General features: G+C 40.2%; 2 protein-coding genes across 2 annotated transcripts; one reads left to right on the forward strand and one right to left on the reverse strand.

The window, feature by feature from the left end:
* Positions 1-349: 349 nt before the first annotated feature.
* Positions 350-4,415, forward strand: PCNP (PEST proteolytic signal containing nuclear protein; the record flags this gene model as incomplete). Its single annotated transcript, XM_010181952.1, has 4 exons — positions 350-570; positions 2,507-2,581; positions 3,078-3,133; positions 4,035-4,415. Coding segments are annotated over 4 exons (482 nt in total), but the record flags the coding sequence as incomplete, so codon positions are not given.
* Positions 4,416-12,705: 8,290 nt separating this feature from the next.
* ZBTB11 (zinc finger and BTB domain containing 11) lies at positions 12,706-25,936 on the reverse strand (the record flags this gene model as incomplete). Its single annotated transcript, XM_010181953.1, has 11 exons — positions 12,706-13,232; positions 14,494-14,669; positions 15,156-15,314; positions 15,676-15,793; positions 16,557-16,701; positions 17,088-17,324; positions 17,820-17,999; positions 20,417-21,216; positions 22,380-22,611; positions 23,282-23,519; positions 25,818-25,936. Coding segments are annotated over 11 exons (2,931 nt in total), but the record flags the coding sequence as incomplete, so codon positions are not given.
* Between the last annotated feature and the right edge of the window lie 3 nt (positions 25,937-25,939).

The raw sequence follows: 25,939 nt of genomic DNA on the forward strand, positions 1-25,939 counted from the left end.
GGGATTCCAGTTATGAAAGCTTATCTATGGCAACTTAAACGCTAAAAAGATTTAGTGATCTGCATTTAATTTACTACGTGAACTTTGACTTCCATACTAAATAAAGAGATTGTGCTTCAAGATTGTTTTCCTGGCTCACACACAAGAAGTTCTTTACAAGTAGTGGAGTACTTGCAGTTTCTTCTCCTTTTTGTGTTTTGCTGTTCACTAAATGTACGTTGGTGGAAACTGTTGTCACTAAAAACACCTTACCTATGCATCCAAAGTATAATGCTTTTTGAGGTTGCTGCTCCCATCAATCTGCTCAGTAAAAATAGCTCATCTTGGTAAGTTGTTTCGACTTCACCAGGACCTGAAGAAGAGGCAGAAAAACCTGTGAAAACTAAGACTGTTTCTTCCAGTAATGGAGGAGAAAGTTCGAGTCGCAGCGCAGAGAAACGGGCAGCTAATGAAGAAGCTGAAGACTTCACCACAAAGCCTGCTCCTGCCAAAATGTCCAAGTTTGGATTTTCCATAGGCAGTCAGACAACAAAGAAGGCATCTGCAATATCCATCAAACTAGGAGCAAATGTAAGTTCTCTGAGGGCTTTTAATTTTAAGGAAAGTGAGGCAGAGGGGAGGTGCTTTGGGGAAGCTTCCGTGTGGAAGGAAAGCCTTGAGTTAAATTTGGGTAACTTGCAAGTTTAAGAAAGCATTGCAAGGCCTTCTGGTCATGTGTATGTAAGTACTTCAGGGTGATTAATACTGGGTCAGTTGTCTCAGGAAGCATAGGACTTCATTTAAATGAATTGTAGATCTTTGAACATACAGAGTAATTTTTTAGTGAGATTTGGTAAGTCTGGAATAATTTCCGGCAGGAAATGTGCAGACTTGTTAAACTGTTCGGGCTACTTTGAAATCAGTGCTGGGAGTTTCATTATATAGGGTGCTTAAAGCCTACAGGAAAGCAAGTACTCTCCTACATGTCTTAATCAGCCATCTTCCACTCCAGAGATCTTATTTTAGCACAGAGAACTATAGTTTATTTTTCAGTGACTTTGTCTGTTCTTTGCAAGGTCAGTATGATTCATTTATACTGTGTGCTTCTGATCCCCGTTAGTGTTCGGTACATGGTATGCTTGTGCCTGTTCAGATGTGAATCTGGTGCTTCTCTTTACTGCCAAAGGAGTCCTCTACGAGCTTGGGCAAGGACAAGCCAGATGCTGCCTCTCTATTTAATAAAGTTCATTTACACTTCCCATGTACTACTGTGATGGATAGATTATAAATCCTTGTCTGGATTAAATTCAAACCATATTTGTGAAAGGCTCGCACCTGCACTGCCAGCATTTTACAGATCTGCAAAAGATGAAAAGAGCGTTCTGTTACTTTAGGATGGGAGGGCGATGTGAGCTGGCAGCGTTCTAGGGTATAAATGCAATCAGGTCAACTCAGACTTCAGAAAAATTGACAAAGCTGCTTCCTCTGAGCCACTAGCAAGCTCTGATTTCTCATGTAGAAAGATACTTCCAGTGGCAATAAATTTGGCTCAGGATTTCTGGCTCACTGAATTTAGTGGGTGACTGACAACACACCACATAGGGCAGTGCTGAACCTGTTTCTTTTTAGCCATGTTTGCTCCCTTTGTATGTTACCTGTTCTGTGGAACTGATGCTTTAAAAAAATAGCACAGCGTTTGTATGTTATACACTGTTGGTGAGGAATAGCTGTAGACAGTCGCATGCAGACTCTGTATAGCTTCAAAACTATGAGTGTATATGAAATAATCACCAATAAAGTCAAAGTGGAGGAAGCACTGAATGTGATTGATGTAGGTAATTGGTAGTACTGTAGAAGCCAACTGTTATCGATGACTCAGCACTTTCTTAGTGGTCTCAGAGTTACTTTTGATATCTGCTGTATTACACGTAACAGTCATGAGCTTCATAGCTTCTTAAATAGGGAATGGTATTTATTGGAAATCAAAATAATACTTTTTATAGGAGCCTTATATTAATTGAACTGTGTCATGCACACTGATGCTAGTTAAAAAGTGTTGAATTGTTTTAATCCAGAAAGCTGTTATGCTGTTAAAAGACGAGAAGGTACACAAATTCATTTTCCTGTTGTTGGTGGATAAGAATACTCCAAAAGAATAATGGGAACAGTGACATAGTAAAATTTTGAATACCACAACTTACTTAGGTTCTGGTTTAATTGTTCATGTCATGCACCAGTGGCTGTGTGCTCCTGCAGTGTGCTAGGAAGCTAAGACTTGCTTGTTGGGAGTTGCAATATGAGAAGGCTCTACTTGCTTTTCAGAGTCTCTCTCACACAAATAAACAGCCATTTTTCTTTTTTGTTTAGAGAGAAACCTTTATCTACTTGATTCAAACAAAAACTTTCCCCCCTCATTGCCCGTTTCAGTGAAGATGTTTGACTTTGTTTTACCACAGTATTTAACATACCAAGAATTGCTTTTTTGCGTTAGTAGACTTACTTAACTTGCGTGTTTGGTCTTTTTCAGAAGCCTAAAGAGCCCGTTCCTACCCTTGCTCCAAAAACCCTTTCTGTAGCAGCAGCTTTCAATGAGGATGAAGATGTGAGTAATAACCTAATGATCAGCACAGTTTAAAGTGCCTTTGGTGTGGGTTAGAGTTTGGCAGAGAATGGGTTGTTAAGGTTCTCTACATAAACATGAGGAACTTTTAAGTTAGAAACATTTCTCTTGTTTCTGATAAAGAAGTTACATCTTCGTGGCTCTGTGTTGGCTCAAGAAATCATTGAAGTGCTGATAACTTTTCCCTGAGAATGAGATGTACAACGTAATTTTAATTACTGGTTCCTTTCTCTGGGCTTGGGAGGCAAAGAAAAGTTGTGCTGCTTCTGGTTTGCTGAATATTTTATTGTCATGTTACTGCTCTGTTTTACACGGAGGTGACAAAGGAATTTTTATTTCTTTCAATAACCTTGTAGAACCTCTGTTTTGTCCGCAGTAACTTTGTTTTCCTGTAGGGATGTAGTCCACCTTGTCAGGCATTTAAAACTCCAAAATGTGACAGCGGCCAGCCACACTCTAACCTCCTTTCTCTCTGCAGAGTGAACCCGAAGAGATGCCTCCAGAAGCCAAGATGCGCATGAAGAACATTGGAAGGTAGGTCAGCTTTTAGCTATGGTTTGGAGAAGGGCGTGAGGATACCTTCTGGAGTGCAGGTCAGATCTTGCAGATGCTTTATAAATAGGAAGAAAGAGTAAGTTTAAAAAGTTTCTCTCCAGAAACAAAATTTTAATATAGATGTGTTCTGATATTGCAGCTGTAGATTAAAAGTAGTGCATTTACATATGCACTTTATATCTTTTTTGATGCCTTCTTTCTGAGGAAGAAATTGATTCAGAATTAAAGAGAAGAATTTTCTTCTTGGGAGTTCCTGCTTACTGCTAAACTTTGTATCTCTCTGGTTCTACATTTTGTAAATTTCCCTGCAGTAGGGTAGCCTGATCAGATTTTTTAATTTTTTTTTTTTGCAAGGGGAAGATGATTATGATCTCTTTCAGAGAGACAAAGAACAGCTTGTTTACTTTTAAAACAAATACATATATTTCTTCTCCTTGTCACAAATTTGAAACAGTATATTTGAAACAGTCGTAAAATAAACAGGGATGTTTTTGAAGGAGGCTTCACTTAAGTTAGGGATGACTTTTGAGCATATATATTTTAAAGATGGTTGAAGTCAGTCCCCTGAAAGCTCACTACTGTTCACTAGGGTTTTTTTCTCCAGTTGCAAAATCGGATCCTCGGTTTTGTAGTCATTGCAACAAATTCTTCACAGCTGGCAGCAGTTACTGCCACGCTTTGTCTTGATGGGCTGCAGAGAGAGTTCTGTGGCCAACTTGTATTTTCTAACAGTGAGGATTCCTGATGTAATGTAAACTAAGAAGTGTGTCATCATTTCTGGCAGCAGGCTGGGCTTGAAATCAGTGTTGTCAGTGTCATGTTGCACAAACCGCTACAGTCGAACTGACTTTCTCAACCGATCTTGTTTTGTTTTTCACAGGGATACACCAACCTCAGCAGGACCAAATTCCTTCAATAAAGGAAAGCATGGTTTTTCTGACAACCAGAAGCTATGGGAACGAAATATAAAATCTCACCTTGGAAATGTCCATGACCAAGACAATAACTAAATGATGTGGATTGAGAGTTGGGTGTTTGGGGGGAGGGGAGGGGGTAACGTTGAAGGAACAGTTTCCTTTTTTAAGAATGGTATAAGACTATCTTTGGAGCCACTTTTATAAGATTTTGAGTGGTACACTAATAACTGAGTTTGAAATTAGAGGTAATTTATGTTTTGTATACAGATTTCAAGGCATTTGCTAATTTTGTAGTTCCATGTGATTAGTTTCAAAAGGTTAAGATAATAAAGAAATTGGAGTGGTACCTTTTTAAGATTATTTTTTTTATTTTTGGTCAGTGATTAAGGTGATTGAAAAAGGTTACTGTCTCTTTAATCAGATTGACATTGAATGCTCTCGCATTCTCACTTCTGCCTCCCCCTTTATAACAGGAGAAACAGTTGACTCCTAGGAATACTGCTAATGACAGTGAGCATTGTCTTGTGCTAGAAGTGTTACTGGACTAGTAATTGAATATAAACTTATGCAGGAATTAATAAGAACCTGGATTTATTTTTTCTCCCTGCAGTCACCTTTCGTTAAGTCTCTGCAAACTAGGAATTCTGTTGCTCTGAGTGGCTCTGGTAACTAAGCTCTACTTTTGTTTAAAACTTCATGTAGGATGTGTAACCTTCTGTGGCCTGTTTCATCCTAAGGAAATGGGCCTTGTCTGTATATTAGATACAGTCTGTAAAGAATATTCACTACAAAGGTTAATCAGTATTTTCAGTGTGCTCCTCTTAAATCATTACCCTTGAGTAGCGCTTGTTAGCATTTCCTTGTGGTACACAGAAGCTGCCACCAAAAAGACGAGCTAATGTACATTAAGCGTCACATTTGGTTGAAATATTTTTCTTTACTATGCCTAGAAGGAATAAAAGCCACACCAAAAACTGGTAACTCACTGCTTAAGTATGAAAATCCAAGATGCACTTTCCCTGTCTTGCCATTTAAAACAAAACGCTGTGATGGCAGTGACCTCAGTGGACGCTATCAGGTCAAAGAAGAATCCTCTGTTTGCAGTCCTAATAATTGTCAACTTCAGAAAGAAAACCTGACCGTTTCCTACCTGTCTGCCTCTTGCGGTAATTTGCAGCAATGACAGTATAATTTCCTCGCTTTCATAGTGCAGAACAGTGCTGTAGAATTTCAAACCTAGGAAGGACTGTCTGAATTTCAGTCTAATTCAGACTGCATAGTTTTAAAACATTTTACTGGCAGAACTGGTTAAATAAAAAGTTAGCAACAGCAAACCCTCTCCCCCACCCCAACAGACATAAGGTTTTAAAACTCCTTTTAAATTTAAACTCTATTAAAATACCTGATAGTGTTGACCACTGAATTAATTTGAGCCCAGAGCCGGTTGTAGAATTCAGTATTTTCATCTATTTCATTCTGCCTCTCAAACCTTTCTTCGTGCTAAAGTTGAATCTGTGAGTGCAGAAAGGAAAGTGCATCTTGAAGTGTTTTTTGTTTTGCTTTGGTTTTTTTATATATATTTTATTTTAGGAAAGCTCTGACCACTTAGACTTTTGAGTTTGTAAGTTCTAAAAAATATTTTTTTGTATTTTTGTATTGTATGTGTAATCTTTTTTTCTTTTAAAGTCTGATGCAGTTGAATACCTGTAACTATTTTCTTTAAAAGCCTTGTTATAAACGTAACATAAAAACGTATACATTATTTTTTTTCCATAGCAGAAATCTTTGGTTTATTTAAAAAAAACCAACAAAAACAACAAAACACACTTTCAGGACTTCCAAAACTGATTTGGGCATTTCTGGAACTAGACATGACAAAGCATTTGCTTTTCACTTATTTTCATCACATGTGGTTATGTTTGTCAAAATAAATCCCTTTAAGATAGTGGTAATTCACAGTGAAGAACTGTTTTATCTTGCTCTTTAGTAGTGACTTGATACTTTCTCAATCACTTGTCTGAGGAAGAAGCAAAACGGCACTTCGAGGAAGGAGAAGAGGATGATTTTGAGACCTATTCTGTTTTCATTAACCTGCCACCGGCAGCGTCTTCCACATCTTTGGCTGAAGCAGACATTCATTTCAACAGAATTTTATGGTGCTTTAAAGTCCTTTAGGAAGTTGCTAGACAGAACAGAAGGCACGCCAGGAGATGCCTTCCATGCAAGTGAGAAAGCAAAAGTTATATTTATCTCTCTTACTCCCATAGTCAATAAATGTAATCCTAGACCTTCAGGGACTCCTGCAGCTTCTAGATCTTGTCTGAAGGTGAGCGAGAGATCCTGCCTAACTCAGTGTTTGAGTTCTGTCTTGGTGCTTCATGGAAGAAAATCGATCAAGGTAGCCTAAATCCAATCCCCTCAGGACTCAGTGCCTGACAGGCTTGATCTTGACAAGAGTGTGTGCTGGTGTTTGATACCTGCTTGCAGGAAAGAACTGATCTGAACGCTGTCCTCGAGGCAAATGTTACTACTGTCGTCTTATAGTAGTCATAGTATTTGCATGAAGGCAGTCTTGGTGGAGGTTGTGGGTTATGTTTTTGTTCTTTTCGAAGAATATTCAGGAATCCTAGAACTACCTGATTTGGCTGTCTTAAGTGTTTCTGGGAGATACGCTGAGGTCTTTAGCTGCTTAGTATAGTGAGGTATGTATACAGCAGGGGCTGAATGGAACTTGTGCAGTTTTATCTCAGAAGGCTGATGCTTCTATATCAGTAAAACTTTACTTGTCACCTTAGCAGCTTACAAAACAGTCAAGACATTAGGTGAAGATACAAGTAGTTATCCAGTGACCTTTTCTTGTGTTACCCTGCAGCTAAGCTGCCTTTAAGCCTGCTGGGCTGTGGATGGATCCAAGCTCATCTAATGCTAACTATATTAAAATAATAATCTAAAAACAAACGCACAACACCAGTGAAGTGAACTACTAGTGGTGGTGTTTCAGGCAGTCCTGGGTGTAGCCCCTTACACATCTGATTCCATTGCTTTAAAAGCAGAGGAGGTGCAGTGTGGAGGTTCTTCGAATCTGTATTTTATCAGCAGGAGGAAGAACCCAACCAGCCTGCCTGTAAGGTGACTGATGAATGCTACTGTAATTTAGAATCGTAGAATGTGTGGGGTTGGAAGGGACCTTTAAAGATCATCCAGTCCAACCCCTCTGCAGTGAGCAGGGACATCTTTAACCAGATCAGATTCCTCAGAGCCCCATCAAGCCTGACCTTGAATGTCTCCAGGGATGGGGCCTCCATCACCTCCCATGGGCAACCTGTTCCAGTGTTTCACCAACCACCTAGTGAAGAACTTCTTCCTAATGTCTAATCTATATTTACCCCACTCTATTTTAAAACTATTGTCCCTTGCCACTACTTGCCTTTGTAAACACTTCTTCCCCAGCTATCTAGTAAGCCCCCTTCAGGTACTGGAAGGCTGCTATAAGGTCTCCCTGCAGCCTTCTCCAGGTTGAACAATCCCAACTCTGTCAGCCTGTCCCCATAGGGGAGGTGCTCCAGCCCTCTGATCATTTCTGTGGCCCTCCTCTGGACCCACTCCAACAGCTCCATGTCCTTCTTGTACTGAGGACTCCAAAGCTGGACGCAGTAGTCCAGGTGGGGTCTGACCAGAGCAGAGCAGAGGGGCAGAATCACCTCTCTTGCTCTGCTGGCCACGCTTCTTTTGATGCAGCCCAGGATGTGGTTGGCCTTCTGGACTGTGAGCCTGCATGGCTGGCTCATGTCCAGCTTTTCCTTCACCAGTACCCCCAAGTCCTTTTCTGCTGGGCTGCTCTCTATCATGTCATCCCCAGGCCTGTGCTGATAATGAGGATTGCTCCTTCTCAGGTGCAGGATGCTGCACTTGGCCTTGTTGAATTTCATGATGTTCACCTGGGCCCACTTCTCCAGCTTGTGCAGGCCCCTCTAGATGACATCCCAGCCCTCTGGCTTGTTGACTGCACCAGTCAGCTTGGTGTCATCGGCAAACTTGCTGAGGGTGCCCTTGATCCCACTTATCATTGATGAAGTTATTAAACAGCACAGGTCCCAGTATGGACCCCTGGGGGACACCACTTGTCACTGACTTCCATCTGGACATCGAGCCACTGACCACTGCCCTCTGGATGTGACCATCCAGCCAATTCCTGATCCACTGAAGAGTCCACCCATCAAATCCATATCTTTCCAACTTAGAAGGATTTTGAGGGGGGACCATGTCAGAGGCCTTGCAGAAGTCCAGATAGATGACGTCCGTAGCTCTTCCCTTGTCCACTGATGTACTCACTCCATTGCAGAAAGCCACTTGATATATTGACATCTTAAAAACTATATAGTGCTTGCTTCAGAAAGCTGCTTGTGTTTAATAATGTGGAGCCATCGCCTCAGGGTAGATGAATAGTTATCCATAGAATTAAAAGCATGAAACATGAACTGTGACACTTGAACTCTGTGTATATATTTAACTCTGTTAAATTTCTGTTTATGAACTTCCATTTAAAGGTCTGGAGTGGTGGGAATCCAAGCATGATTTAGTTACCAAAGCAAGTCTTTAAACTCTACAGTGTACACTTTTTGCAGTATAGATACCTATATGCCAGCTTCTTTTTAGGCAAGGTAGGGTAAGAGTGGCAGTGACTGTCACAGCTAGCAATTAAGAGTATGAATTTTGATTCAGTGGCATATAATGAGGTCTTTAAAACCTCTACTAACTTGTGACTTTGTTCTTAAATTTGGTCCTTGGGATTGGGTTTCCTGATGAGACGGATGCACAAATAAAATGTTGGTGGTTCTGTAGCAAGAGCTCCACTGAAACTTGGTGTCATGAGCCTATGTTTAGGTTTTCCTTGCAGTACAAGCGTATTAATTTAAGGTAATGCAAGTCATAATAAAAAATAATTATCTTTCCCAGCTTTCCCTAATTTGTAAACATAGCAGTTGCATGTAAAGTGTTGGCTGATGCTCAGTAGTTTGTTACAAAATCGTAATACTGCCTTCGGTTTTCTCAAAGAACTGTAACTTTGGTAGCCTTTCATGTTCATGCATACACCAACCTCTACTATATAGAATTGCAGGCACAGGATAGGGCAGTAAAGAGTAACTGAGAAACTAGCAAGCATCTTATAAGGGCTGGGCTTTATTTTTGTTACTCAGATGCTTGTTTATCACAGTCCTGTTCACAGGTAAAATTTAAGGCCACGACAAGAAGAGCTTGGGCCGCTACACATCTAAAAGCACTGCATTTCTAGTGATGTTGCCACCGGTGAGGCAGGACGCTTCACCTAAGATGAGAAATGCTGCCCTCAGGACAAAAACTTTTCATAGGGGTTTTAAAACCCCTATTTGTATTTAATTACATACTTTCCACCTGGCTTAGTTACCCGTACGGGCTCCCAGAAGAGCTGATAAACTAACATGCTCATAGCATTTCCCCCAGGAATTGCGCTGAGCAGCACAAGGGAATCAGCCTTTCTGCAACATCGATACTGGCTTAGAGCTGCTCTAACAGCAAACGAAGGCACAGACCACCCTGGGACAGTTCAGGAAGGCCTTTCTTCATACACGTTAATTTGTCTGAGCCTTAAACAAAAATGAAAATGTAGGTGTTACCAGAACTATTCAGACCAGACACCTGTCTCTATATGGAAGGTGAAATTCTGAAGATGGCTGAATAGTTGTCATACTTTTTCCCCAAAAAAGTTGCTTCGAAGAGTAATTAATGGCAAACATTTTATTTAATAACAGAAATAACCATAACTTTATACATCAAACACTAAATAAAAACAGCAGAATGTACAGATCAAATTCATTATGTACAGGAATTCACTATGAATATTTTATAAATGGACACTTATGGAACTTTATTTAACAAAAATAATCAAATTAAATAATATCAACTGCGTATTTGCAGTCCGACATCAAATAGATTGCAGAAGGGTAGTGAGCATCTTAAATTAAGAGGTGAAATCTAAAGGAAAACATAAGGCAACTTGACACACATGGGAACAGCAAAGCTCAGAGTGACACTCCCTGCTTACCTCATGCCCTTCCGAAAAATTAAGGCACAGTTTGTTAGGAAAGGGGTGCCACAACATTCAGCTTTGATGTTCCTGGCAGAGTCTTGTTTAGGAAACAACCTTTTGGGATTGTTTGTTTGTTCCTTTGTTTTTAAATGGCAGGCCATCATCAAGTAAGTTACAGCATTTTTACAGTGGGTAGCAAGGCTCCAAAATTCAGATTCACTTCTGCTTCTTCCATAGGCTGGGAAATAAATAAATGCACCAAAGCTTCAACTAAGGTGCCAGTAATATTCTTTTTGTAAGGTAACACACTAAATATACAAATAATGTTCAAGCACTATTTACAACTATTTTTCCTTTAATATTTCCTCACTTTAGTAATACATAATTATTTGTAAGACACAAACATTGCAGTAAATTTTAAAGTTTACCTAGTGCTCTTTTACGTCTTTTCCTATTATAATGGCAGTATTAATTTCAAGCATGATGGCCATCTCCAGATTCTTGACCATACAGAAATTCAAGAGTTACAGCTAGCAGTATTTTTTTTTAAATAGTCATTTTAGTTTTACTCCATTTGGTAATTAGAAAAGAATATAACTGTAAGGGGCTGCAGATTGTATATGCAGCTACATTACTTCTCTGCAGGAAGACCTTGCCCTTTGAAATAGTCATCTACAGACCAATTTGGGTCCAAGGCAGGAACACAAACTACGTATTGCTTAAACAATTTTCAACAGCTGCTTATCTACATGCTTGCAAATAAGACGAAAGGTAGAAATACCAATTAAAATGAGGCATTTACTTTGTCACAGATTTTGCTTAGATTTTGTTTAGTGGATTTGTTTCACAGGCAGCACAGTCATATGCATGTCACTATTTACGGAGTTTACCCTGCGGCATTACAGGCTTCTGGCTCCTTGGATATCGCTGCTCTCAAAGCTGGGAAGCATCTGATAATACTACAGCTTGCAAACGTAAAGAACAGCACCTTGACAGACATGCTTCTTGCTTAAAAAAAAACAACCAAACCTAAAACACCAATGAAAGAACCCACACCTTGTACAGATTAAGATGCGCACTGTTTGTGGTATAAAATCAGAGACTTTTAAACTTGGGCCAAGCATGCTACAATTCGTGATTACTCACAGGAAAACCTAGGAAGCATTTTTCCAATCTGTGTGGTGTAACATCAGGAATTAGCTTGCCCTAGAAGTATTTTCTTACAGCAGCAGTAATAAGGTCTTCTAGAGACTGAGGAAAATCAAATTTCTTCCCTATACTAAGATTTTCACAGAATCTCAGGAGTTGGAAGGGACCTCAAAAGATCATCTAGTCCAACCCCCCTGCTAGAGCAGGATCACCTAGACTAGGTTGCAGAGGAACACGTCCAGGCAGGTTTTGAATGTGTCTAGAGAAGGAGACTCCACAACCTCTCTGGGCAGCCTGTTCTGAAAGTTTTTCATAGTTCTCTTTCCTGATAATTGCTGTTCTTCCCATTCGAGAATAAGCAGGGCTCCTCCTTTCAACAGAAGACAAGATCCTAAGTAGCTGAGCTTCTTGAGTATATTTATATTCCCAAAGCAGCATTCCATTAGACCTTTTTCATCAGTTTCTACATCAAATGTAATGCAAAATTAGCAGCATCCACCATTAGGTTGCCTGCTTTGGACACGTACAGCAATGCAGGTGATAGCTTACTTTATGCAACCAGACATCATTAAACAAAACATGGTTGTGCAGAGGCTGAAGTGTAAGCTCCTTGCTTACAAATAAAAGGCAGTTTACTTCCCTAAGCAGTCTCCCTGCAGTGGGCTGCCCCTTGGTCAACTTAAATTCACAATCTCCATCAGAGACCAAACTTCCTCTGACTTCAGCAGACCCCTGCTCATTATCAGGAAAACATTTTGCAGCGTTTTGCTGAACCCTGGACCTGCCACCCACCAACTTGGAACTTAAACAACGTTCTTCAAAACTGGGATTCATCAACTGCTGACGGTGCATCTACCCAAAGAAAAAAGCCTCAGACTCCCTGTATGTCGCATGAAGTGCACGCTGCATGAGGCATTCCACCATCCCCTTGTCTTGGCGAGGAAACAGGCAGAACCCAGTACGGGCACTCTGCTCACAGACTTGATGAAATGCACGTAAAAAGAAAAGTAAAAAAATGCTACCAGTAACTGTGCATTTCTAGTTTTCAGTGCAGCCTCTTTATTTGTTTGTTTGTTTGTTGTTCTGGTTTTGTTTTGTTGGTTTTTTTTTTAAGTTATAGCATGATACTTACTCCATGACACAGAAAATGTCATTCTTCCAAGTTTTGGGGTTTTTTTTGTGTTTTGTTTTCATACAGTTTTGGCCAGTGCAGAAATCTTTGCCTTCAAAGCCTTGCCCACACTGAAGCATCTTAACTTTTACCCCGTAACACATGGTGCAGTATTTTGTCACTGTGACATTCAGCACTGGGGATTAACTGTTTGAAAACAGGCATCACTAAGCCTCAGATACCCAGTTAACACACAGCTCTCACAGACTCTAAAATCTCACCTTTCCTGCTCTCTCATATACTGTATTCACTCTGTCTTTGTAACATGGGCCACTTCTACTTCTACAGTTTCAATGGCCTGCGTCACTTCAGCCATTTTCTGTCCTTGCTGTTGTGCCAAGACATAATTTACCACCTGCATGATGCTTTGGTCAGAAAGAGTGGAGACTGACGTACATTCCTCAGTCGCTGCAACTGCTTCGATGGCTTCAAGAGTGTCTCCTGTCACTACCACAGTCTCAATCTCCCCATCATCAACGCTAATCTCCGTTTCTTGTTCCTGCATGTCTGCAGCTAAAATGCTGATGGCATGCTCCACCTGCGTCCCCTGGTTATGAAACTGAAGAGTATCTTTTTCCAGCATAATTTTGCAGGGTACGTAGTCCCTGTGAAATTTGGTCATGTGCTTCCGTAGCGTCCGGGCGTCTATGTAAGCCTCATTGCACACTGGACAGACGTATGGACGCTCTCCGGTGTGCGTCCTGACGTGACGTTTCAATGACCGCGCATCAGCCCAGGCCACTCCGCAAGTCAGACATTCAAATGGCTTCACGCCTGCTCTCAAAGGGAAGGCAAGGAAAAGATAAATAAGCATTGAGTGATGATGAGGTGTGACATGGAGAACAGTCAAATAAAAGAAAAGGAAACCCTGTAACTTTTTCCATGTAAGAAAGATCTTGTACCATTTCTGTACTACAGCGTAATGCAATGTAATACATTCAATGGCAAGATTTTCCACAAGTGCTCTGCACAATCTAGCATTTTATTTTACAAAAAAATGTCTTTTCAAAATTGCTTTTAATGTAGTTTCTTCCCTATTTTAACAACATGCTGCTCAGTAAAATTCTAGTTGTTTTTTGCTGGTGATACCTTTCTGAAAACATCTCATCAAATCAGCACTTACTCTAGTTAGCTTGTAACGCCACCTACAGCTTTTCCCCTCTTCCTCCACACCACCTATGTTCAAACACTGCATCTCATGTTTGTATAGTCTTTTATTCTCCCTTACAGCAACTGAATTCTGTGGTCTGTAGCATCTAATAGGGCATGTGAGTGGTGACAAAACACTATTTCAATACCAGCTTTTCCTCTGTAATAGTTACTGTAGATTTAGGCTAGATGCCTATTACAGGACGCTCTCTCTGTTTAGAAAAAACAACTCTTTATTTCAATACCTACATGGCTCTTTGATTTATTCGTAACAGCTCTTTCAAAGGAGACATGCTTCAAGAAAATGGTTTTTGCCCCAAGACAGGAGCATATAAAGACTTTCAACACAGCTGGAACAACCCAATACTCAGAAATCAATATCTAAAGTAAAAATGCACATACTTTTTTATTATTAAGAAGTGTTTTTATATTTCCCCAAACATCATGTAGTTTACTGCTTGCTATAAATCATGAGGTGGACCAATTTCCAATAGTGGTCTTTTTTTTTTTTTAAAATTCAGGCCAATCACTCTTCTGTTTGAACAATATCGTTAATTGTGTACACCTTTCAAACTTGAGAAAGTTTTCTAAAAAAGTTCCTCTCCATTAAAGTTCTTAGAAGGTCAAATTGTCACCGTCCCCGTGTGTGACTGCAGTTTTAGAAAGACCCCAACAGCCACTTCTGGGAATCCCTAGAAGCAGGTTAACAAACCAGGACTGGCATAAAACGCCCTGGAGAGTCTGTAAGGACTTCTGTGCATCTTGGGGAGCTTCTGAGCATCTTGCAAAACAGGATGTACATAGACTCGACAAAACAATTACCCCCTTTTTCTCCGTCATGTTTTTAGGGGTTGAGGAATGTCACGACTGCTCGCTTTCTACGTACCTTCATGATTGTTCATGTGCCTCCTATATTCCCGGAGTTGTGTGAATTTTCTTCCGCAATGCTCACAAACTCGCTCCAGATTCTGTTTTGCTCTTCCTTTTTTACCGTGCGTGGCTTTCTTTACATGTCTTCTGTACAAAGCTTTCTCATAAAATTCTTTGCCACATATATTGCACCTAAAACGTGTTAAGTGAGAAATCTATTGAAACCGTCACTCTATGCTTACGTTATGCTTTTTAAACCAAAATGCACTTTAATTATGGTGAACAAAGTTTAATGGAAATACTGTCTCATATGGCAAGTAGTTCCATAATGAGAACTAATACTGCTGGACTGAGCTACATTTCCTCTTATTCACAGCCAAATCTTCCACTTACCATTCTAGAGAAGTGAGATCACATACAAAGCATTTCTAACTTCGTCAAGTGTATTTATCCTCTCACAACTTCACGTGTATTAGTTCCAGCATTGTGTCAGCAGGTTAACAGATGGACCAAACTATCTGAAGTCACCCACCTGTTCTCAAGTACTCAAGACCACAGTCAACATCAATCAATTGGTATTTTAATAACGGGGTAGGTGGTTCACTGTCGGCTGGCTGGGGATCTGTATAACCTCATATTGATTAGCACATTTCAGTCGTTAAATGTATTTCCTCTTACCTATAAGGATCTGTGACAGAATGAGACTTGACGTGAGAATACCAGTCTTTCTTCCAACTGTAACATTTTCCACAGAACTGACATTGGAATGGCTTCACACCTAAATGTTTATTCATATGCTGCCGAAGGTCTCGAGCTTCATAGAAACTCTTCTCACACCTGTAACAGTAAAGGTTTTAGCAACTCCTATGAGAAAAAGTGAAAAACTCCAGCAACCACCACCCTCTGACACACTCACACATTACTGCAATCTAATCAAATATCTTCTTAATTGGAAAACTTCCAGGAATATTTTAAGAAAGTAACTCATGTTAAAATTTCTTCAACTGGGCCAGGAGCTCAAACTCCCTGGCAGGGAGATTTACACACCAATCCAGCACACTAGAAAAGTGAAGTTTGGTTGTTGCTTAGTGAAGCTCTCTAAACCATTTGACAACATGAATTATATTCTTAGCAGAGCGCCTCACTGTAGAAGAAACAAGGACTGTTTTAACCCACATAACCCCATCAACCAACTTACTGAGTACACTGATATGCACGAACTTCAGGCTTTGGCTGGTGTTTCTTTATGTGCTTACTGAGTCCTGATGCCCTGTGGAAAGATTTTCCACAGATGGAGCAAAGGTACTTGGATTCTCCTGACAAAAAAACAACCCAAAACAAATCAAAACATGTTATGAAGCAAGGCCTCGATATCTCTGGAGTGCTTAATGAGAGTGTTTTTCTCTTCTCATATAATTTATCTTAAGTAATCAGAGCAGTGCTACAAAGAGAAGTTGTTTTAATTACACACAGACCCAATTTTTAAGTGTATTTGTATGTATCAGAGAAATAATACATAGAGAGAGGAGTATCAACTCCACTTTATTGCACCTTTTTAAACACAAGTACAATATTGCAGTTGTTTGTTGTATTATTATATTGTCATCTGTCACATGCTAAGATCCTTCATGATACCAGGCTTTATAAAATTTCAGTACTAGTACAGCAAGTCTTGTAAAACACACATGGAGATTTTTAGAGATTTAATTTAGCATGCTTTCCTCTAAAAGGATAGGCTGGAAGTGTAAGTGCTCCAGAACATTCCAGGCTGTTGCCTATCTTTTGTTGAATTGCTATGATACAGGCATAAATACAGACACAAAACCATAGGAACAGACCAATCATGAGTTGTTCTGGTACAGAACATTTGAACATGAACATTAGACTACAGTAAAGTAAGCCCAGAAAATACATGTATATTGACTACTTACCTCTGTCTCAGCTGCCCAACCAGTAGAAGGGAGAAACTACTATTTCTGGGTTTTTTTAGCCAGTTCATTTGACACTGAAGAACAATGTTAAGTTCAGCAGCATACAGCAGCCAACCAAAGTAAAAGGATCCTCTTCCTCACCACTTACCTGTATGAATGCTCATATGTTCCTGAAGGCTTCTTTTTGTGACAAAAGACTTTTCACACAAGTCACACTTGAACTGTTTCTGTACTTCATGGAGAGCCAAGTGCATTTTTAATCCATGCTTATACGTAAAGGTCTTTCCACAAACCTAAAAAAATCCATATCCAGTGGAATAGGACAAATAAAACTCATTACGCAATAGGTGTTTAACTGCAAACCACAACAAAACCTCCCATATTTTTTGGGAGCCAGGATGGCCAAGCCTGTGATTTCACACCAGTGGTAGAACTGGTCTGTTAAAAAATACTCAAGGGAAGACATTCTTCTAGACATGGGAATATGAACTTTCATGATACAACTTCATCCTAGTTTTCTCAGTCTTGGACTACAAGAATTTTCATCAGGAACGTTACAGTAGTTTTCCCCATTCTGAAGTGACCTAAATTAACCTACATTTTGGGACACAGCATCAGTACTAAAACATCAAGACAACATCACTAATTTGATTACAGAGTAAAAGGACTTTCTTTTTACCTTGCAGGCATGTGGTTTTACACCTGTATGCTTGAGCATATGTATCCTGAGAGAATAGAGCTTAGGTAGAGTTCTCCCACATATATCGCATATAAACTCCCTCTTGGTTCTCCCTTTCACCAAAGACATGCCTGTCTCTTCCACACTAGCAGCTGCAGTATTCACTTCGGTCTTCCGAGTATGCCGGACGAGATGGGCTCGCAGGGAGGCACTGTACTGGAATTCTTTTTTACACAACTGGGAAAGAAAATATTACAACTTTATTTTGCATTTAATACTCAAAAAATATATATAAAAAAGTAATCCAAGGTTTTAAGTACAGCAATATGATTAGCTGGATCTACAACCTGACTCCAATAGGCATTTTATTTCAGGTTAGTTAACAGCTGTAAATTTTGAATTTTATGGCTACTGACAGAACCACTGCTCACTTCCCAGTGAGGCTAACTTCCTGGCTAATCGAAACACAGTTGTAAGGTTAAAAGCGAAGCCCGCTCCAGCAGTGTCTTGAGCAGCAAGTGCATTCCCATGTCACATGGTGCTGTGAGACCATGTGGTCCCACCACTTTTTACCCCACCCCATCCAGATCTGGGCTGCATCCATCTCAGAAATCCGTAAGGAAAATAAATACATGCATGAAAAGAAGGAAGAAAAATAATTACTAATGTAATTGTTGAAAGAATTTTCATAAAGAAGGAAGTTTACAGACAAAAACCAATCAAACAACTTACTGGACATTTATAATCTTTAGCTCTTTCATGCTTCAGTGTGTGCATTATAAGTGCATAGCGCCGCTGGAACACCATCTCACACTCAGTGCATTTGTGCTGAGCTTCTACTTCGTTATTTTCTGTGGTGTCTCTTTTGGGCTGTTTCATTTTTTTCCCTCTCTGTACCAGCTTCATGGCAACCTAAGTTGGACAAACATAACCCTTGAATGAAGTTTACTACACTGTATTTTATATTTCCTCTGCAAGTTAGTACTAAACACTGATGTTTCTCTGCGTTACTATAATACCACCTAATTTTGCTCAGTTTACTTGGCTGCTAGAAAGTTACTCCCTTTCAGTTCCCTGCAAAACTATAGATCTCATGGTGGGTGAAAAACTCAACTTGTTTTAAAACCATAAAATTATTACAATTATAGGCAATGACTTCAGACAATGACACAACTATTTAACCTTGAGCAAATGCCTAAGTGAGAGCTAAGGGATAGTTACAGAGGCACCACAAAGCCAGTCATGGTTTCTATCAAAGGTTTTCAGCCCTTCCCTAAACTCCAACTTCCTTTTTCAGGATTTACATTTCCTTTGCTACAAGTCATTAGATAATTTTTTTTTAAAGTGGCCTAAATAATTTAAGTAATTTTTACCAGCCACCAAAAACTGAGTTACTAATAACCTGCAAAAATTTACAGTATTGAAACAAAGTTCTTTCAGGTTAAAAGCATTCCAGCTTTACTAGTGGGGTTTTTTTTGTTTGGCACTAGTGGTTTTTTTTGTTAGGCAGTATTGGCAGTGCTACCTGGAGCTGATAATCTCGTTTTCCTTCGTAGAAACTTGCTGTCAAATTCTTTAAAAGCCAGATTGTAAGTGAGCAGGCTGAAATTTCCTTTATCAGGTATCTCCCCTTCATGTTTCTGAGAATAAGACAAGGGAAAAAAGTACAACGCATCCCCATTTCTTCTTCCTGTTCCCTCAACAAGTGAAGTATCTTCACAGTTTTTGAAAACATGTAGCCCTTCTATATCTCTCAAAACCAAACCAAAACTCAACACAGGGACAATACTTTCATTTGTTTTTTAATTTTTCTGTAGCTCTGAAAATGTAGACAAACTTGGCTAAATTGTGAAGCCACAAAAATAATTTTGTTCAGCAGATGATCAGTAAAAGCCTGGAAAATAATCCATTCAAAGAACACTCCATCCTCAACATCTCCACGTCAACTGCAATTACTGTAATTCAAATGTCAGCAGCATTTTTCCTGAAACTTCTCTTTCCTGCTATCCTTCCAGCACCAAAACTGGGAACTCAGGAAGGAGCGTCTCCTTCCCAATGCTTACATGACATCCAGTGCCATGGGGGGAGGATTGAGGGATGCAGGAGACAAAAATGCTAAGAGCTATGAAAAGAGTTAGGAAAGCAGAAACCTATTCCTGAATCCAATTCTGAGCAATTATCTAAACCAATTTCTTTTTCTCCATAGCTGGCCAGTGTCAAGAGGCCAGATTTTAAAAGTGCAAAGTACGTTAACAGGAGCTGCTCCTGAAAGTAGATATTCTCCCTCCCAAAACAGAACAAAAACCTGTCATTGTCCAACCACCATAAATAGGTTTCTCAAATATTTTGATTGTGCTGGTTTCAACATCTGGGTTTTATGTTGTCTGTAAAAGAAGACTAATGCTACACTATCTATCTAGAATGGTGGTGTAATGATACCAGATTATCCCACTGCCTGTGGGGCTGGGGGCTCTAAACACCTCACAGAACACCTCTGGAAATCAACACTTCTTCATAAGATTTAGCCAATGTGGAATGAGTAAGGCAAAGTGTACTCTGCCACAAAAATGAATGTATTAACACTCAGTGAGGTGAATGCCAGCAATCCATAGGCACTGAAAAAGGAAAGGCTCCTGAAGGGGAAAGATTAAGATGATGGTTTCATGGTTTCATTTAAAAAAAATAAATTAAAAAATTGAAACAACTAGCTCAATTACTAAACATTTAACATGACTGAATGCTTGAGTTTTTAACATCAGCTCTCTCTGAACCCTTTTTTTTTTCTGAACTGACCCCAGTTTGAACGTAGAACTGCATTACTGCAATTTAAGACTACATCTTAAAGATCTACATAGGATGTTGAATTATTCATCCCCATAGTTCTGTTTTCAAGTCTTAACGAATGTAGGCTCTCACTTCTCCAATAGATAAACACATCTGTCTGTGACTGACATACACACGTGCTAGTCAAGAATTAAATTCTCAGATCACTAAGAATTTTAGGGAGAAGATACACCTTCTGGCCAACCAAAAGAAGCTGTGAGGAGACACTCAAGCTGGGCTAAGGTCACTGAGCATTCTAAAGATCTTCAATATGGAAGGAATTTTGATGCTAATGTTTTGGTGGTTTTTTGGTGGGGTTTTGGTTTTTTGCCTTTTTTTCCCCATAACTGTCACATCTCAGAAGTTACTTGGTTTGCAGTAATGTTAATCGCTCAAAAAAGAAAAACATTTGCCAGACAGTGCTTGGAATCAGGAAACAGTCTTTTCAGATTGGTCTCAAAACACCAGACGATTACTGACAACAGGCCTAAAGACAGATAGAATACCTGCTGTATTGCAGATTTAGGATTTGTCTTTCTATTTTGCAGTTTTTTTTCAATTCCTTTATGCAATCTGATATATCCCCCTTCACTAACAGAGCGCTGGCGAAGCTTGCTCTTGTAAGTATCATCTGGGCTGGAATCTAGGCTTTCTGGCTGTGAAATGCTCCATTCTTCACTTTGCCCGTCATGCTTTTGCTTGAGTGTTTCTGAAGAGTCTTCAGAAGTGGCGTCCACATTTGCTTTACCACTACCATTCTGATCTGTCTCAGTTTCTGTTTGCGTGTCCATGGCTTCCACAGCTGATGGCTCAGCCTCTATGACAGATACAGTACTATTCAAAATGCTCTCCAGCAGCTGCATCTTCACGTTATTTTCAGTTGTTTCACACTGCTCCACAGGCTTTGAAAGATCACCCGGTGTGGCCTCTGCAGGCTCTGGGGGCAGGAGGTTGGGTTGGGCCGCTGCTGCCTCCTCTGGCCCTGCAGAGGAAGGAGCTCCATTCACCGCTACTGGCACTTCAGCTGCGAGCTCAGGTTGCTCAGCGCCATTCACGGGCTGTGTTTCAACTTCAGTCTGCTCTGCTAAATTTTGTGTAGACTCCACAGTTTGAGTATCTCCCTTTTGGTACACTGTAATTTGTTTCTCTTCCATCTGTTTGTGTACATTTTCACAGATTTCAAGGACCTCTGACATGAAGAGGTGTCGGGCAAGCATGGCCACTTCTGCCATACTACAGAAGTCAAAAGTTAATTCTGAAGTATAAGCAAACTCCAATAGAGGCAGGAAACTGGACTTGCAAAACCCTACCAGGAATAAAACAAGAGATTAGACCAAACACTGATGACCCCGAGTTACACCAAAATATCCCATGATGGACACAACAGTTCACCTTTGATACGGTTAAGGCTGAAATTTAAAGGAAAACACACTTGCAAGTAACACTGAAGCCCCTCCACTGGGACTCAATTAATTGCATAAATGACAAAAGCATCCCTGTGTATTTTCTACAAGGAAGCAAGCTCAGACAACTTTTCCAATAAGTAAGTAGAACTGAGGTAGTTCCACAATAAAATTCTCAAGAAGAATGTTTCAAGATGCTGAGAGAGCCACAGTATTTTTGAAGCGGATTAACCCTAATTTAACCAAAGTCTTTCTGGACCTGCTACATTCAGAAAGTAGTCAGGACTTCAGTAACAACTGATGTGCAGAAAAATAAGACAAAAATGAAAAAAATAAAGGTACGGACACATAGATAGAAATGCTTAAAAATAAGCATTTGGTATAATTTTCCACAGTTCTGTACATCATAAACCACATATTTAATTTGGGGAACCTTCTGGACTATCATACTAGAAATCTACTGCTCACGCATGTCTGCTGTTCACGCAGAGACAGACAGTTTAAAAATTAATGAGGAAACAACGTAATAGGCTTATGTTTTGTACAATATTCCTCATCACTACAAAGTTATTTTTAGGACATTTTAGGATTCTCTCCTATCTTTAAGGTACCAGAAGCTTTATGAAATAAGCAGAAAACACGTATAATACTGTTTCACAGATGTAAGAAACAATTTAGTATTTGTTCAGCAAAATGGCTCTCTGAGAGGGTAGTCAACATCCCCTCTTGATGTATTCAAGCATTTGACTACATTCCCTTTTTTAATGTTTGCGACTAATACAAGGAGAAAACACGCCTAAGCAAGGTAAAAATCAATCCAAAGCTTCTCAGAAATTTTAAGATGAAATCCCATAGTCCATTCAAGTATGGAAGATCAGATTACGCAAAACCAGAGTCATCACTTTAGCATTAAAACCCACACAAAATACTTTTAGATTGAAAGAGAGAAAAAAAGCAAGATAAAAATATTTGGTTGTCTTCAACACCCAAAAAAAGACTGCATCAAATACTGTACACCTTACTTAAGATATTATGATTTCTAGCTTTGAAACCCACAACAATTCACCTGACAGATCCACTACAGCTTCATGACTAGAGACAGCTCCCTTTTCAATGAAGAGCTCTCGGAAGTACTCGCTGTTGGCTGCCAAGACAGATTTGTGAGCTTTGTACTCCTCTCCTTCAATCAGCAGAGTCACATCACAGAATTGATTGGAAAGCCTCTGCTGATTCAGTTGGTTTAAGACTGACAGACAATGTTTGGAAGATGACTGCTTCACAAGGCCCTTACTGTCAACCTGTCATAAACAACATTATGAGAACTTCATTACATTTAGACCGTGCCTTTTTAAGCATTCACACTGAAACACAGAAAAGGATTATTTTCTGCAACCATACAATCAGTACTAGCCTGTATAATACATAGCTTAACTTTACTATTGTTTTCTTTCTTTAAATATGTCAAGTCTCACCCTCCCTCCAAACACTCTTAAAATAGACAACTGGAAAAACGGGACAACACGGATATCCAAACAGTTCCTTGACCACATTTTCCCATGCTACAGTCTGAAACCATTTCTAGATACAAAAGTCTTACAAGTGTATGAGCCCCCAGTTATCATAAAGAAATTTATATATAAACACTGCATCATTTATTAAGGAACAGATACAGATTTCACGAGAATCTTGTATGTGATGCTTTACTATTTATACTTTAGCCATTCATTTTCCCTTGGGTCCCAGATGCATAAATAGAAGTTGGGGTGATTTACTTTCCCTAAGATGACATACTGTCATTAATTACATGGCATACAGACCAGTAACCCATTTCCACATATTGAGTATCTTTGACAACATTTATGTCGTCTTATTATTGCAATATTACCACCACAACAGAGAATAAGTATGTGACTAAGAACACATCAACAAACATCTCAACAACATTCAGATGTAAACAATGGTACTTACAAATACAAGCTCGTGCTTTGCTATTGGCTGCTTCTTCACAGGCTTTGGGGATGCAGCTGGGATTGATGCCGTATTACTCAATCCATCATCTGTTTCATTACTGTCTTCATGAGATTTTGCATCCAGACCTAGTTCCTCCAGCATTTCAGAAGGATCTGACAAAGATCTAGAGCGATCTAGCTTTTCCTGGCACTTGCTGCATTCTTTAATGTAATCTTTAACCTGCTTAAGAATACCTAAGAAAAATTAATGGAGCTTAATTAGGCTTCTAATCTTAATCCAGGATACCCTAAATACGTAATTAAATACGTAGGTGTTTAGCAAAACAGTGTTACGAACTTATCGAGAAAAATGAAGTCAGTCACCTACACTTTCCTTCTCTGACTTTATACAATAGTGTGAGAGGAGCAAAACTGGTATGATACAGTATGTCACAACTGCAATCCACTGCTAATATGAGAAAGAACATTTGGAACATCACTGTATCAAGCAGACCCTCCTAGAAAGATTTTTAAGGTGAGCAAAATTATTTGCATTTATACATTCACCCTAAGAATCCCTAGAGAACGAAAGCTGGAACCTGATCCTGCGTTTAACCCACACAGGTGGATCTCAGCTTGTCCCTGCTGAGGGCAACAAGAACTGGCTGGCTCACCTAAAGGCTTTTGCAAAATGGAGACCATCATTATGTGCAATGATGCTGATATGTATTATTAACACTGATTAAAATAAATTGTTTACTAATTTGGAATTTAAAGAAATTCATTTCCCACCAGTACTTAATAGGTATAACTGAGTAATTTTAGATACTCAGCAGTTCCTAAGCTCAGGGTCCTCGTTTAGGTACCAAGGCATTTTCAGTGTATGACTTTCAACCCAAATTAATTTTCTTCACTAAGACAATATAAAAGTGAACATAACAGCAGCTGTGTCTTTATAGTTCAAAATCTAGCACAGCTCAAAAACTTGGCTGACACAGAGTTAAACTTGCACTGCTTACACCTTTTCAGAGGAGAGGATGCACTATCGTTACATACACATCTCCGTAAGGACCAGGAAAACATGGACTTCAGGCAACTCAAGACATTCATGTCCATTTCAAACACATTTATGTTTCTTTCATTTCATCTGAAACCAGGGCTGGTTGTCAAGACAGAAGGTTTCTGGTCTTCGGATCCCATATCTAACACCTTTCCTGGCCACTGGGCCACGCTCCAGCCCATTGCTTCCCAGGTACAGAGCAGACAGACACAGCCAACTGGCACCCATCTCGGGATGATGACTGGATCAAAGCTGCCGACTACCGCCAGCAGAAGAGTATTATAAACTGCGGGGGAAAACAACATCTTCAAGGAGACACAGACAAGAAACAAGTGCTTGAACTGAAAGCAGGGCATGCATTTTAGTATTCTCAGTGCAAGAGAAGTAAGAGAATACAGGTTGTGCAAATAAAAGTAAGCATTAAGATCAAAAGATGCCAAATACAGAATGCCCTCTTCTGACAAACAGAAGATATACTGAAGTGCATTGAGGAAGTTTCCAGTATAGGATGACAGCAGATGCCAGAACAGTCCAACACTGGGCTTACAATGAGAGCCCAGATAAAGGCAAGACCACCATCAACTAGAATGGATGCATCAACTTTGAGACACAAAATCCTTTCTTCACATCAAAGGTCAATGAGATCTGGACTGCAAGGATGCCCTGCAGCTACAGCAAAAAGCCTTCAAGATAACAAAAACTAAAGCTGAAATGACAGATGTGCTGACCGATGGACCAAAAAAGCTGAACAAGCAGTACAAACAGAAACTGGGCTCTGAGCAACTGAAAAGTAGGATATTTGTTTGAAGGATACATAAGACTAAAAGTAAAACACAAAATCCAAAGGGAACGCAGACACCAAGCCACTGGCTCAGCCAAAGGAAGGCCCCTGATTGGGAATTACTGCTGCTCATACACTATCATTTCTAATGGCTATGATACCACTCAGGACCCAACTAAGAATTAATTTGCTCTTTTTAGCTTCTCATTGAAAGAGACAACTATAACAGTGAGCGCAAGAACTCTGAACCATGACTGGCGGCTGTACTATTTAAACACGAACGTCATCCACATGCTGGGAAAGTTAAAAGCTGAACTAGATCTTATGGAGCAGACTATGGCCCTATACAAAGCATATTAATTGAGAAATCGCTACCTTAAGCGGGCTGTACGCAAGACTTGGATGGGGACAGTCATGCTCTGTGTCTCCATGCGTTCAAGGTACCACTGCCGAATAAGAAGCCACAGGACACCTCACTGGCAAAGGCGTAACGGGCACAGCGAGGCCTGCCTCTTACCGGCTGACCCGCAGCCCACAGACCATGTGCTTGGAGACGGAGCGTTTAAAGGCACCGGCCAGCCGGCAAGCGACAGTCCCCTCCCGCTTTCTCCCGGGAGAGCGCACAGCCTCCTTCTTCGCAAATCCGACCGCCGGGGCCGCAACCTCGCCCGCTGCCCGGCCGCCCCCCGCCCCACAGTCCCGTCCGGCTCCCCTCGCCACCAGTACTTCTGGGAGAGCCCCTGCCAGGTCTGCAGGCGGGTGCGGTGGGCGCCGTCGGGCGCCAGGTGGGCGGCGCGGATGAGGCGGGCGCGGCGCTCGGCCTGCAGCACCACCTC

The sequence above is a fragment of the Mesitornis unicolor genome, unplaced genomic scaffold (genome assembly GCF_000695765.1).
Source record: "Mesitornis unicolor isolate BGI_N332 unplaced genomic scaffold, ASM69576v1 scaffold26693, whole genome shotgun sequence".
NCBI classification, from domain to species: domain Eukaryota; kingdom Metazoa; phylum Chordata; class Aves; order Mesitornithiformes; family Mesitornithidae; genus Mesitornis; species Mesitornis unicolor.